General features: G+C 41.7%; 1 protein-coding gene across 1 annotated transcript in view; it reads right to left on the bottom strand.

The window, feature by feature from the left end:
- Positions 1 to 14,095, bottom strand: part of LOC311141052 (somatomedin-B and thrombospondin type-1 domain-containing protein) — a gene marked incomplete at both ends in the record, with an annotated part of 38,221 nt that extends 24,126 nt beyond the window's left edge. Inside the window, one exon of the mRNA XM_084176332.1 lies at positions 13,846 to 14,095. Coding sequence (XP_084032458.1) covers positions 13,846 to 14,095 — 250 coding nt within the window. The remainder of the gene's footprint in view (positions 1 to 13,845) is intronic.
- Positions 14,096 to 14,384: the final 289 nt, after the last annotated feature.

The raw sequence follows: 14,384 nt of genomic DNA, 5'->3' as shown, positions 1-14,384 counted from the left end.
ATCCAGTCCATTTAAAAAACTGGAGGCCTCTTACACTTCAATGTGGTGATGCGAAAATCCTGGCGAAATGCATAGCACATAGAATGAAAAAGGTTTACCAGATATTGTTAATCCTGATCAGACAGGTTTTTTACATACTTTTTAATTTTATTTTTTACTTCAGTTGATTTAGTAATTATTTTCTTAACTCTATTTTCTTAAAACTGTGTTGTTGGTTAAGGGCTTGTAAGTAAGCATTTCATGGTAAGTTCTACACCTGTTTTATTCGGCGCATGTGACAAATAAAATGTGATTTGATTTGATGGAAAGAGTAGTGTAGTCGCCGTCCCGAGTGTAGCCTGCTCAAGGACATTCTCTGTTTCTTTCCTCCATCACCATTCCTGTAGCCCTTCCTTGTTTATCTGTATGTGGAGAATAGTTGGATGCCTTTGTGAGCACACCTTACAAGTCATACAATTCTGACAGTCTCTGCTTAGATGGCCCTTGGTGAAGCAGCCAAAAAAGATGCCATTCTTTTTCAAAAATAATTTTGTCTTCATGAGGCTTTCTGTTCAGGTCTTGGCTAGGGCTGTGGAGGTCATGACATTTTGTCAGCCGGTTATTGTTATGCAAGTAACTGCCAGTCTCAAGGTAATTGACCCTTAACCTTTTCAGGTGTGAGTTCCAAATATCTCTAACGGTTGCCCCAGCATTAGTTTTTTTATGCGCAGTTATGTTCTGTTAATTACTGATGCTCCCTTTAAGAACAGAGCGCCCTTGGTCATGCGCAGTGTTGCTCTATGTTATTCTTGTACTAGCTAGCTTTAGTAAATGTGAAGCTCCAGCTCACTTCCTTGTATTCTGAGTCTTTCTTATTATATCCATTAGTAATAAGAGCTAAGACACTACAATGGTGACGATGATGATTACCTACAGTGTGCATCATGAATGCAGATGGAGCTCGTTGAAAGACAGGAAGATTTTGACCCTGTAGCACAGCAGCTAGCAAGCAGTGACGACGAGGGGAGTGCTGACAAGAACGAGGCGGAAGATCAAAGACCCGCAGAGCCGGAGGTAAAGAGAATGGCTAGCATCAGGAAAATAGATGTGTTTGATGACACGCAAGAAAACTGGGCAACTTACATTGAACAACTGGAACAGTACTTCATTGCAAATGACATTGCTGATAACAAGAGAGTACCAGCGTTGTTGAGTTTGATTGGCCCAAAAACGTACCGTTTGCTAAGAGATCTGACTGCCCCTCTGAAGCCCTCCAATAAATAAATCAGGGAGATTGTGGAGATATTTCAAAATCACCTAAACCACTCTTCATCGCGGAACGTTTTCGTTTCCACAAGAGAGACCAGAATGAGGGTGAGGATGTTAGTACATATGTAGCAGAGTTGAAGAAACTGTCTGAGTATTGCCCATTTGGAGAGAACCTAAATGACACATTAAGGAATAGATTTGTTTGTGGACTGAAACATGAACACATTCAGAAACGTTTGCTCACAGAATCAGATCTCACTTTTGCAAAGGCTGTTGAAATTGCTGTAGCTATGGATATCGCGACCAAAAATGCAATTGAATTGCAATGTAAAAGAAATACTGACCTCCTATCACAAACTTCCCTGCACATTTTTTCACGCAGCCGACAGCGCCCCTGGGAATGCAACAGGCGTGCAACAGGCGTGACAGAGATGGTCACAGAGCAGAGGACTGCCATTTCAAAGACGAAATTAGTCACAACTGCAATAGCAGGCGGGACATTCAAAGAGCATGCAGAGCAAAATACAGTCACAACAGGAAAACTGAGAAAATGAAAGGGTCTGTGAATGCACTAGCAGAGAACAGTGGCAGTGATTCAGATGAACAGTTAATTGGTACAATGGAGTTAAACACAGTGACTTCTCCCAGCAGTAGTATAATATGGGTGACACCAGAAATCAAAGGCAAACCCCTCAAAATGGAGCTGGACACAGGATCTGCAGTGTCTATAATTTCCACGACTGTCTACAATGAGCACGTTAAGGCTATCAAGCTGAAGTAAACTAATGTGTTGCTGAAGACATACTCAGGAGAGAGATTGAGCCCATTGGGAGCAAACACAGCAGTTGCAGCTGTATGTGGTGCATGGAACTGGCCCCCCATTATTTGGCAGGGAATGGCTGTGCAAAATAAAGCTGAACTGGTGTGACTTAAATGCTCCACACGTCCCAGCCAAAAGAGAATGGCACAGACCAAACACTGGAACACTTGATGAAGAAATACGACACCATTTTCAGTGATCAGATGGGAACAGTAAAAGACATCACAGCCAAACTCGTACTGAGAGATGATGCAACCCCAAAATTCTGCAAAGCCAGATCTGTTCCATACTCCCTGAAACCAAAGGTGGAAGCGGAAATCGATCACTTGCAGGACACAGGGATCCTGACGAAAGTGGACAGAAGCGAATGGGCCACACCAATTGTTCCCATTGTAAAGAAAGACGGGTCTGTTAGAATGTGTGGGGACTTCAAGGTAACTGAATTCAATGTTGCATGTGGACCAATACCCTCTGCCACGTCTGGATAAAATCTTTGCTGCACTAGCTGGTGGGAAACACTTCGGTAAAATCGACCTGAAACAGGCTTACCTGCAGCTACCGGTTGAAGAGAGCTCCAAACAAAATGTGACAGAAGTGAGATATTACTGATCAATTACTCCAGAAGATTCCTCCCAAACATTCAGCAGTACTCCAGCCTCTAAATCAGCTCCTGGAAAATAATAGGACATGGTAGTGGACAGCACAGTGTGAAAATGCGTTTCTTGAGGCAAAACGGCTCAACACATCTGAACAGGTCGTGACGCATTACGACGCCGAACTGCCAGTGAAGTTGGCTTGTGATGTGTCCCCTTATGGCTTAGGGGCCATACTTTCACACACTGAAAGATGGGTCAGAGAGGCCAGTGGCCAATGCGTCACGAACTTTGAATGATGCAGAGAAGAACTACTCACAAATCGACAAGGAAATTAAGAAATTCCACACATACCTACACTACCAGTCAAAAGTTTGGACACACCTACTCATTCAAGGGTTTTTCTTTGTAGAATAATAGTGAAGACATCAAAACTATAAAATAACACATATGGAATCATGTAGTAACCAAAAAATTGTTCAACAAATCAAAATATATTTTATATTTGAGATTCTACAAATAGCCACCCTTTGCCTTGATGACAGCTTTGCAAACTCTTGGCATTCTCTAAACCAGTTACATTAGGTAGTCACCTGGAATGCATTTAAATTAACAGGTGTGCCTTCTTCAAAGTTAATTTGTGGAATTTCTTTCCTTCTTAATGCGTTTGAGCCAATCAGTTGTGTTGTGACAAGGTAGGGGGGGGGGTTACAGAATATAGCCCTATTTGGTAAAAGACCAAGTCCATATTATGGCAAGAACAGCTCAAATAACCAAAGAGAAACGACAGTCCATCATTACTTTAAGACATGAAGTTCAGTCAATATGGACAATTTCAAGAACTTTGAACGTTTTTTCAAGTGCAGTCGCAAAAACCATTAAACGCTATGATGAAACTGGCTCTCGTGAGGACCACCACAGGAATGGAAGACCCAGAGTTACCTCTGCTGCAGAAGATAAGTTCACTAGAGTTACCATCCTCAGAATCCTCAATAATAAGAAGAGACTTGCTTGGGCCAAGAAACACGAGCAATGGACATTAGACCGGTGGAAATGTGTCCTTTGGTCTGGATTTTTGGTTCAAACCGCTGTGTCTTTGTGAAACGCGGTGTGGGTGAACGGATTATCTCTGCATGTGTAGTTCCCACCGTAAAGCATGGAGGAGAAGGTGTTATGGTGTGGGGATGCTTTGCTGTTGACACTGTCTGTGATTTATTTAGAATTCAAGACACACTTAACCAGCATAGCTACCACAGCGATACGCCATCCCATCTGGTTTGGGCTTAGTGGGACTATCATTTGTTTTTCAACAGGACAATGACCCAATACACCTCCAGGCTGTGTAAGGGCTATTTGACCAAGAAGGAGAGTGATGGAGTGCTGCATCAGATTACCTGGCCTCCACAATCCCCCGACCTCAACCCAATTGAGATGGTTTGGGATGAGTCGGACGGCAAAGTGAAGGAAAAGCATTTGTGGGAACTCCTTCAACACTGTTGGAAAAGCATTTGAGGTGAAGCTGGTTGAGGGAATGCCAAGAGTGTGCAAAGCTGTCATCAAGGCAAAGGGTGGCTATTTGAAAAATATAAAATATATTTTGATTTGCTTAACACTTTTTTGGTTACTAAATGATTCCATGTGTTATTTCATAGTTTTAAGTCTTCATTATTATTCTACAATGTAAAAAATAGTAAAACATAAAGAAAACCCCTTAAATGAGTAGGTGTGTCCAAACTTTTGACTGGTACCCTATATGGCAAGCGTTTCACACTGGTTACGGATCACCAGCCATTGCTTTCCATTTTCAGTCCAAAGAAAGGCATTCCGGCAATGACAGCGGCCAGGTTACAGCGATACGCCTTGTTCCTTGCCGGCCATATGTATGACATTGAGTTTAAGCCGTCGTCCCTCCACACAAATGCAGATGGATTATCCAGACTGCCCTGTACAAGAGAAAGACAAAGGAGTGTGGATGCAGTGGACATTTTCCACACCTCTCAGCTCGAGGTACTACCTGTCACAAGCACAGTTATCAAACGGGAGACAAGGAAAGATGTGACATTGTCAAAAGTATACACCTACACCATGTCAGGATGGCCAGCTACAGGCAAAAAGGAGCTGACACCATATTTCCAGCGGGAAAAAATGAAATTACATTGTACCAAGGATGTTTGATGTGGGGAATGAGAGTCATGATACCCCAGAAATGCCAACATCAAGTTTTGCAGCAACTACATGAAGGGCATGTTGGAATAGTCAAAATTAAGCTGCTTGCGATTGGCCACTTCTGGTGGCCCGGTCTGGATCAACAAATAGAAAACATGGTGAAGAACTGTAGCGGATGTTTGAAAACCCTTCACATGCCTGCTCCTGCCCCAGTCCAACCATGGGGATGGCTCACAGAGCCATGGCAGAGAATTCATGTGGACTACGCAGGCCCCTTTGAAAAGCACATGTTTCTGGTCATAGTTGATGCCCATTCCAAATGGCCAGAGGTGTTTTGCACTGACTCCTCAGAACAACGCTTGCACACTTTGGATTGCCTCTGCAGCTGGTAAGCGACAACGCACAAGCTTTCGTAAGTGACAAGTTTACAAGATTCATGTCAGTAAATGGAATCAAAGACTCAACCGCAGCTCTGTACTAGCCTGCCACCAATGGACTGGCAGAACGCTTTGTGCAAACCCTTAAGTAAGGACTCTGTGCAGCAAAACGAGATGAAGGGACTTTGCAAACAAAACTGGGCAAGTTCCTGGCCTCCTTCCGATACACCCCACATGCCACGACAAATGAAAGCCCAGCAGCACTGATGTTCGGGCGGCCTCTCTGCACACAGCTGGACATCATGAAGACAAACAGGCGAAATGAAGTGCCAAACAAACAAGCCAAGATGCTCTCCGGCAGCCAGGAGCGCCAAACAGGACAGGAAGTGATGGTGCGAGACTACAGAAGGGAAATGGACAAGAGGGACCTTACATGCACAAACGGGACCCAGAACTTACCAGGTTCAAGTGAGCCCAGACATAATGTGGCGGCGTCACATTAACCAAATGCATTCCACGGAAAACAGCACAACAATCGAGAGAGAACAGGCACAGAGAGCTCCTGGGAGTGACACACAGGGAACTGTAGAGGACGGTGGGGCAGTACAGAGACCTCAGGCTGAAAGAAGGGAACGTATGGATGAAGGTTCTGCTATAGCAGAAGCTATAATGGAGCAAGCACACACTGAGGATGTGCAGGAGCCTCCAGACAACCCAAGGCGCTACCCGGAACGAAGACACCGTCCACCAGACAGACTGGACTTATACACAAACAAACAAACAAACACAACCAAAAACTAACACTTTTCAAGTTAAAATCAAAGATACAAAATAACTACAAGTTCTGGGAAATGTTTCGGTTGTGGTTTGGTAAAAGTAACTCTGATTGTATAAGAGAAGGAATGTTATGTTCTGTTAATTACTGATGCAGTGTAACTCTGTTATTCTTGTACTAACTAGCTTTAGTAAATGTGAAGCTCCAGTTCACTTCGTTGTATTCTGAGTCTTTCTTATTATATTCATTAGTAATAAGAGCTAAGACACTACAATGGCGACGAGGATAATTACCTTCAGTGTGCATCACGAACTACACACGTGATGTCAGAATGCACTCAATGTTCCAAAATGTGATTGTTACGCAACAGGACAGTTAACCAATGCTGCCCTCAAACCAAGACACGCTGCCCGCTAACTATCTATAGGCTATGTTTCAACTTGTCGATTTCAAATTAGTTAGTTAGATTTTCTGAGGTGTGTTCCGCCTCCTCAAAAATTCACATAAGAAGTAGCCCATTTCGCTGTTGTGGACAATTTATTTTTGATGAGAGCCCAAGCACTTCCCCAGTGTTTCTCCAGATCAAGTATGAAGACGTTGTGCATCTCTAATCAGAACAGGCTTTGCACAAACTTTCTCCACCTGTCACATTTTCTGGCTGGCGCTCGCATTGCCTTCATTGTTGTTTTTCTTACAAATAATAACTTTGGACATGTATGCGTTGCTATCAAAGTAAGTGCCTTATTATCTGTATATCGTGTTGACGTTTCTACTGTAGCATAATGTATTTACTGTTTTATTTACGTTTTCAAGTACTGGTGGCAAATCATGCGTTCCGATTCTTGATTAGATTGTAATGGACACATATGATGTGTGTAAAATACTATTTTGAAGGTTGTACTGATTATGATTAGCTAATGCTAAGCTATTTACCAGCTATGTGTGGCGCACAGGAGTTTGTCGGCACCTTAATTGGGGAGAACGGCTCGTGGTAATGGCTGGAGTGGAATTGGTGGAATGGTATCAAATACATCAAACACATGGTTTCCATGTGTTTGATGCCATTCCATTTACTCCATACCAGCCATTATTATGAGCCGTCCTCCCCTCAGCAGCCTCCACTGGTGTGGTGCCATGTTTGTTGACATCATACAATGCATATTGGTTGTCACGTAAGCATCTGTCAGACCGAAGATGTTATAAAAAAACAAGGTGAAGGGATAGTTCACTCGACTGACTTATGGTGCTTTCAAGACAACTGGGAACTCTGAAAAATACGAGGTCAAATCATGATGTCAGTGATCTTCAGGTCGGAAAGTCGGAGCTCTAGAAAGAGGCCCGAGTTCCCAAGTTGGAATTCCGAGTTTGATGACTGTTCAAAATGATTTTTCCCAGTCGGAGCTCGTTTTTTCAGAGTTCCCATTTGTCTTGAACACACTGAAGTCTGAAGTCTGAGGTTTCCTTGTTCCCAGTTTCCAGTTGTTTTGAACGTGGCATCAGATTGTACTTATGGTACCTCAGTGTTGCCAGCTCAGACCCCCCTTTTATTTTTATGTAGCTTATAAATTTATAAAAAAACGTAAATATCACATTTACATAAGTATTCAGACACTTTACTCAGCACTTTGTTGAAGCACCTTTGGCAGCGATTACAGCCTCGAGTCTTCTTGGGTATGATGTTACAAGCTTGGCACACCTGTATTAAAGGGAGTGCTCCTAATCTCAGTTTGTTACCTGTATAAAAGACACCTGTCCACAGAAGCAATCAATCAGATTCCAAACTCTCCACTATAGCCAAGGCCAAAGAGCTCTCCAAGGATGTCAGGGACAAGATTGTAGACCTACACAAGACTTGAATGGGCTAAAAGATCATCGCCAAGCAGCTTGGTGAGAAGGTGACAACAGTTGGTGTGATTATTCGCAAATGGAAGAAACACAAATGACCTGTCAATCTCCCTCTGCCTGGGGCTCCATGCAAGATCTCACCTTGTGGAGTTGCAACGATCATGAGAATGGTGAGGAATCACCCCAGAACTACACGGGAGGATCTTGTCAATGATCTCAAGGCAGCTGGGACCATAGTTAAATAAATAAATAAATAGGCACCAAGAAAACAATTCGTAACACACTACGCCGTGAAGGACTGAAATCCTGTAGCGCCCGCAAGGTCCCCCTGCTCAAGAAAGCACATATACATGCCTATCTGAAGTTTGCCAATCAACATCTGAATGATTCAGAGGAGAACTGGGTGAAAGTGTTGTGGTCAGATGACACCAAAATGGAGCTCTTTGGCATCAACTCAACTCGCCATATTTGGAGGAGGAGGAATGCTGCCTATGACCCCAAGAACACCATCCCCACCGTCAAACATGGAGGTGGAAACATGATGCTTTGGGGGTGTTTTTCTGCTAAGGGGACAGGACAACTTCACCGCATCAAAGGGAAGATGGACGGGCCATGTATCGTCAAATCTTGGGTGAGAACCTCCTTCCCTCATCCAGGGCATTGAAAATGGGTCGTGGATGGGTATTCCAGCATGACAATGACCCAAAATACACATCCAAGGCAACAAAGGAGTGGCTCAAGAAGAAGCACATTAAGATCCTGGAGTGGCCTAGCCAGTCTCCAGACCTTAATCATATAGAAAATCTGTGGAGGGAACTGAAGGTTTGAGTTGCCAAACGTCAGCCTCGAAACCTTAATGACTTGGAGAAGATCTGCAAAGAGGAGTGGGACAAAATCCCTCCTGAGATGTGTGCCAACCTGGTGGCCAACTACAAGAAACGTCTGACCTCTGTGATTACCAACAAGGGTTTTGCCACCAAGTACTAAGTCATGTTTTGCAGAGGGGTCAAATACTATTTCCCTCATTAAAATGCAAATCAATTTATAACATTTTTGACATCCGTTTTTCAGAATATTTTTGTTGTTATTCTGTCTCTCACTGTTCAAATAAACCTACCATAAAAATTATAGACTGATCATTTCTTTGTCAGTGGGCAAACGTACAAAATCAGCAGGGGATCAAATACTTTTTCCCTCACTGTATGTTTTCTAATTTTTTATTGTTTTGCTTTGAAATTAAAAAGAAAAGCCATCCATTCAGATAGGAAGCTGCAGATAATTTAGATGTTGTCCACAATAGGGTACCAGTGTATGTGCAGAAATTCAGACTGATACCTTCAAGAATGAGAGAGCTACATAATATTTAGTATGAGGACTCCCAGGTGTCCCTCACAAGTTTGCCCAAATGTACCCAAGTGGCCTCCAAGTGGCCAAATTGGTCAATTGATACACTTTCAAGTACATAACTATAGAGAACATACAAAAATGCTATGGTAATGAAAAATAAAAGCTTACACACTCTCAGGAATGTCATACATGATGGACATTAGCTTCCCCACAGAAAATACACTAACATTCACAAATCTAGATGGCCATGCGGGGTTGGTGTGGAGCCAGATACAGCAGCTGGGGTCAGACTGAATGAATCAGTTTCTACATTTCAATGAGTGGGGGATGGATGACTTGACTGTGTTGGTTTCCAAAAGTCATCTGAGTCATTGGCACTATTGATTTTTTATATATATATATATATCAGTAAGAATTCATTTTACTTATTTTATTGAACCTTTATTTTAGCAGGGAGTGAGCCCTGCATCAATAATTTTACAGATGAGCCCTGCATCAATACATCAAATAAACAACACATATCTATAAACATATATATTATAATGAAATATGTGTACGAATAGTGAATAAGGCACTCGAAAACCTCAGCCACAGCATTTCATAGTCAACATAAAATATACAGGCTATACATTGTGGGTCTATATCCCAGGAGTCCCACAAGTTTGCCCAAATGTACCCAAGTGGCCTCCAAGTGGCCAAATTGGTCAATTGATACACTTTCAAGTACATAACTATAGAGAACATACAAAAATGCTATGGTAATAAAAAATAAAAGCTTACACACTCTCAGGAATGTCATACATGATGGACATTAGCTTCCCCACAGAAAATACACTAACATTCACAAATCTAGATGGCCGGGCGGGGTTGGTGTGGAGCCAGAGACAGCAGCTGGGATCAGACTGAATGAATCAGTTTCTACATTTCAATGAGTGGGGGATGGACGACTTGACTGTGTTGGTTTCCAAAAGTCATCTGAGTCATTGGCACTATTGAAGATTTTTTTTAAATCAGTAAGAACTCATTTTACTTATTTTATTGAAACTTTATTTTAGCAGGGGGTGAGCCGTGCATCAATAGTTTTACGGATGAGCTCTGCATCAATACATCAAATAAACAACAAATATCTATAAACATTTAAATTATATAGAGTTTGGGGAACACAATCATTATTATGAAATATGTGTACGAATAGTAACTGTAGCTCAGTTGGTAGAGCATGGCGCCAGGGTTGTGGGTTCGTTTCCCACGGGGGGCCAGTATGAAAATGTATGCACTCACTACCTGTAAGTCGCTCTGGATAAGAGCTTCTGCTAAATGACTAAAATGTAAAAAATGTAAGACACTCGAAAACCACAGCCACAGCATGCCATGGATTTCATCCGTTTGATACCATTCCATTCACTCCACTCCAGCCATTCCAGCCATCATCATGAGCCATCATCCCCTCACCAGCCTCCACCGGCTTTACCTCCCCTGCATTCGCTTTTCTATATATATATACAGACCTACAATGTATTAGCATATCCAATGTGTATTTTATGTCGACCATCACATGCTGTGGCTGTGGTCCTCGAGCGTCCCATTCACTATTGGTAAACATATTTCACCACAGAGATTATATATATATAGCAATCAAAGAACAATATCTAAAACAATATCTCAAATGAATAATATGCAACCATTTAAACAACTGCATTAGCATGAGAAGAAAGAAAGTATTTTACTTACCAGTCCAAAATTGCATCTTTGCCTTCCAAAAACATGTCTTCAGCGTTTGAGTCTACACTGTAATCACTAACTGAGTCCTCAACTTCTTCTATGTCACTTTCATGATCGATTTCTGCAATAACCTCTTCCAAATCTGTATACTTGGTCTTCGATTGAGCTTTTCCTGTTTTATTAGCCATGTTCTACTTTCTAAATTAGCAATAAACTTGGTAGAACTAATTGAGCATGCGTGCGTAATACGATTTCCTCTTCGTGCTCTCGATTTTCTCTGCCGAATGTTTGTTGTTGCGTACGAGCTCAGCACAATGGCTTTTACTCACACAAAGGACAATCACATACTCCTGTAAAGCCCAGCTCATTGGCTATCTAGTTAGCGATGTTTCAAAACGATAGGTGGTCATTGGACCAAGATACAGTGAATCAAGTGAACACCGCCCGTCTCATCGGCGCGTAATGATGTCGTGTCTTCGTGGCAAAAATTTTTTTGTATCAGATATACCTAATGCAGAATAAAGAAGGAAAGGCTGATTACCTTCTAGAGTGTCTGAGGAATAAATAGGAACCTAACTTGACTGGTGAAACAAGGTTTAGCGTTTCGACTTTCACAGATTTACTTCTTTGCAAATTGAACGAGTGGGAATACAACATCGATCGTGCATACAACATGGATCGTGTTAAGATATAAAAATGGATTTTATCAAACAAAGCTACGCTGTATTTCATCTCTGGGACCCTCAGGATTACAAATCAGAGCAAGATTACTGAATGTAAGTACATTATTTACCTTCAGAGGTGAATGTATCAAACCAGTTGCCGTGATAAAGTGTTTTTGTTGTTGTGCACTATCATCAAACAATAGTATGGTATTTTTTAGCTGTAATAGCTACTGTAAATTGGACACTTCAGTTAGATTAACAATAATTTAAGCTTTCTGCCCATATAAGATATGTCTATGCTCGGGAAAGTTTGCTTTTGGATACGTCATTCTAGTCACATTGTCCGTATTGAGCAAGAACTGTCCCGATTTCAGGACACTGATCTTAAGAAATCCCGAGTGGCACAGTGGTCTAAGGCACTGCATCTCAGTGCTTGAGGTGGTTCGATTCCAGGCTGTATCACAACTGGCCGTGATTGGGAGTCCCATAGGGCGGCGCACAATTGTCCCAGCGTCGTCCGGGTTTGGCCAGTGTAGGCCGTCATTGTAAATAAGAATTTGTTCTTAACTGACTTGCCTGGTTAAATACGATTGATGGAGGCCACTGTGTTCTTGGGGACGTTCAATGCTGCAGAAATGTTTTGGTACCATTTCCCAGATCTGTGCCTCGACACAATCCTGTCTCGGCGCTCTACGGACAATTCCTTCGACCTCATGGCTTTGTTTTTGCGCTGACATGCACTGTCAACTGTGGGACCTTATATAGACAGGTGTGTGCCTTTCCAAATCATGTCCAATCAAGTGAATGTACCACAGGTGGACTTCAATGAAGTTGTAGAAACATCTCAAGGATGATCAATGGAAACAGGATGCACCTGAGCTCAATTTCGAGTCTCATAGCAAAGGGTCTGAAGACTTATTCTGGTATTTCTGTTTTTATTTTTAATACATTTGCAAACATTTCTAAAAACATGTTTTTGCTTAGTCATTATGGGGCATTGTAGTTGCAAAGTAACTGAAAAGTAGTAAGTAGTTGAAAAGTTGCTAATGAGCTAAAATGCTTAAGTTGTCCATGATGAAATTTGAACTCGCAACCTTTGGGTTGCTAGACATTCACGTTATATGTTCACCCATCCACCCTGACCAAGCACCCTACTTTCGTTTTTTCATTAAGTAACCATCTGTTATATGTAACCATACCAAACGTAACATATCATTCTAATTTGAGTGTCCCGGATTTACATTTACTATGCTATGTCTAGTCTATGAGACCAGGCTGGAATTCATGTATCTAAAAAAGCTAAACAAATTGCATGGAAAACTTGCTTTCTCTCTCCTGTGTTGACATTTTTTATCTACAACACATTGTTTATTTCGCAGCAATCTTTCATGTCTGGATTTTGCACACTGACCTTCTTCTCGACCCTGTGCTTTGCTCACTGTTACATGACATCAGTGTCAACACATGGGCACGTTCGAGGTTGTTGTTATTTCGAGTGTGTTGTGCAGATGGGCAGATCTTGACATGATGCCTTAATTCCTGGAATAAATAATTCCAACAATGCATCCCATCCAAAATTGAGAATGTTCCTCAACAGTGAAACCCTTGCAAAGTTTGAATGATTGAATAAGAGTCTTATGACCATTTTAAGTGCATTTATAAACCAAGCTTAATAGGCTTACAATTTGACAAGCACGGATGACTCTCACAATTTCAACCATAACTTTTTATTAATGTGTCTAAAAATGTTTAATTTATGGTTAAAGTAATTGACCAATTGTCAAATGCACCGTTAAATGACTTAACAATAAATAAATAAAAAATGTTATGTGAACCGTTTGTGAACCCGTTTTTGCCATTGGGCCTGGACATCAGATTCCAGAGCCCTTTATTGCAGAGGTGTGACAATGAGGTGGTCGGTTTTCAATTGGCTAACACTTATCATGTGGTTTGTGCAGGCTGAAATATGGTGCTTTAAGATGCTATAGGAAACGTTAACATGTGTAACAAGCATGGTAACAAGCATTCATTGTTAAACCCCTGTAATTACAGACTGCAATTACCACCAGTTACATGTTGTTATTACAGTGTAACTATGAATTATCACAATGAATTACAATACTTGTATTACATATGTAATTACACTGTAATAAGGAACCCTTAAAATGAAGTATTACCTTATTTTAATTGGTGGCAGGATATGGGTTGCATATCTAGGAGCTGCATTAACAACATTGAGATGAACATTTGAGATTAAATGGGAGAAAGTAAAAGAGCAACCACTCACCAGATATTTGACACACAGGCTGGTAGTCCTCGCAGCAGTCTCCTGTTTTCTGACAGTAGGTATCACAGTAGCACACTGTTTTACGCTTCGTGTACTCAAAGCATTCATTTTTTCTCCCGGTACAACAGTTTGGGCTTTCTCTCTCCCCGCACCCCGCTTCTGCTTGTGGAAAAATGACCCCCGAGAAAAACGCCAGATATCCACAGACTATAACCCCATAGAATGCTGGAAACCAACCATGCGCTCCCATGATGGAAACTTCACTGGCCACTAGTGCGTGAATTCTGCCGCTGAAGCGCACAAACGCTCGCAGCCCTATCCCTCTCCAAATTGTAGCCTACTTTCACAAATAAAAAAGACAGTTCTTTTAAATCATTAGATCCAAACGCATGTGCATTGTCACATTCCTGGACCAAATCCTCACTATTAGGCTGTCCAAATGGATGCAAATAACAAGCACGAACTTCTCCCTGATGACCATTCCAGTCCCCAAAAGCAAACTAATTAACTGACAATAGCATTAAAAGTGCAGTTTTTGT

The sequence above is a fragment of the Coregonus lavaretus genome (genome assembly GCF_964263955.1).
Source record: "Coregonus lavaretus genome assembly, chromosome: 14".
Taxonomy (NCBI): Eukaryota; Metazoa; Chordata; class Actinopteri; order Salmoniformes; family Salmonidae; genus Coregonus; species Coregonus lavaretus.
This window is presented reverse-complemented; position numbering and strand designations above follow the sequence as displayed.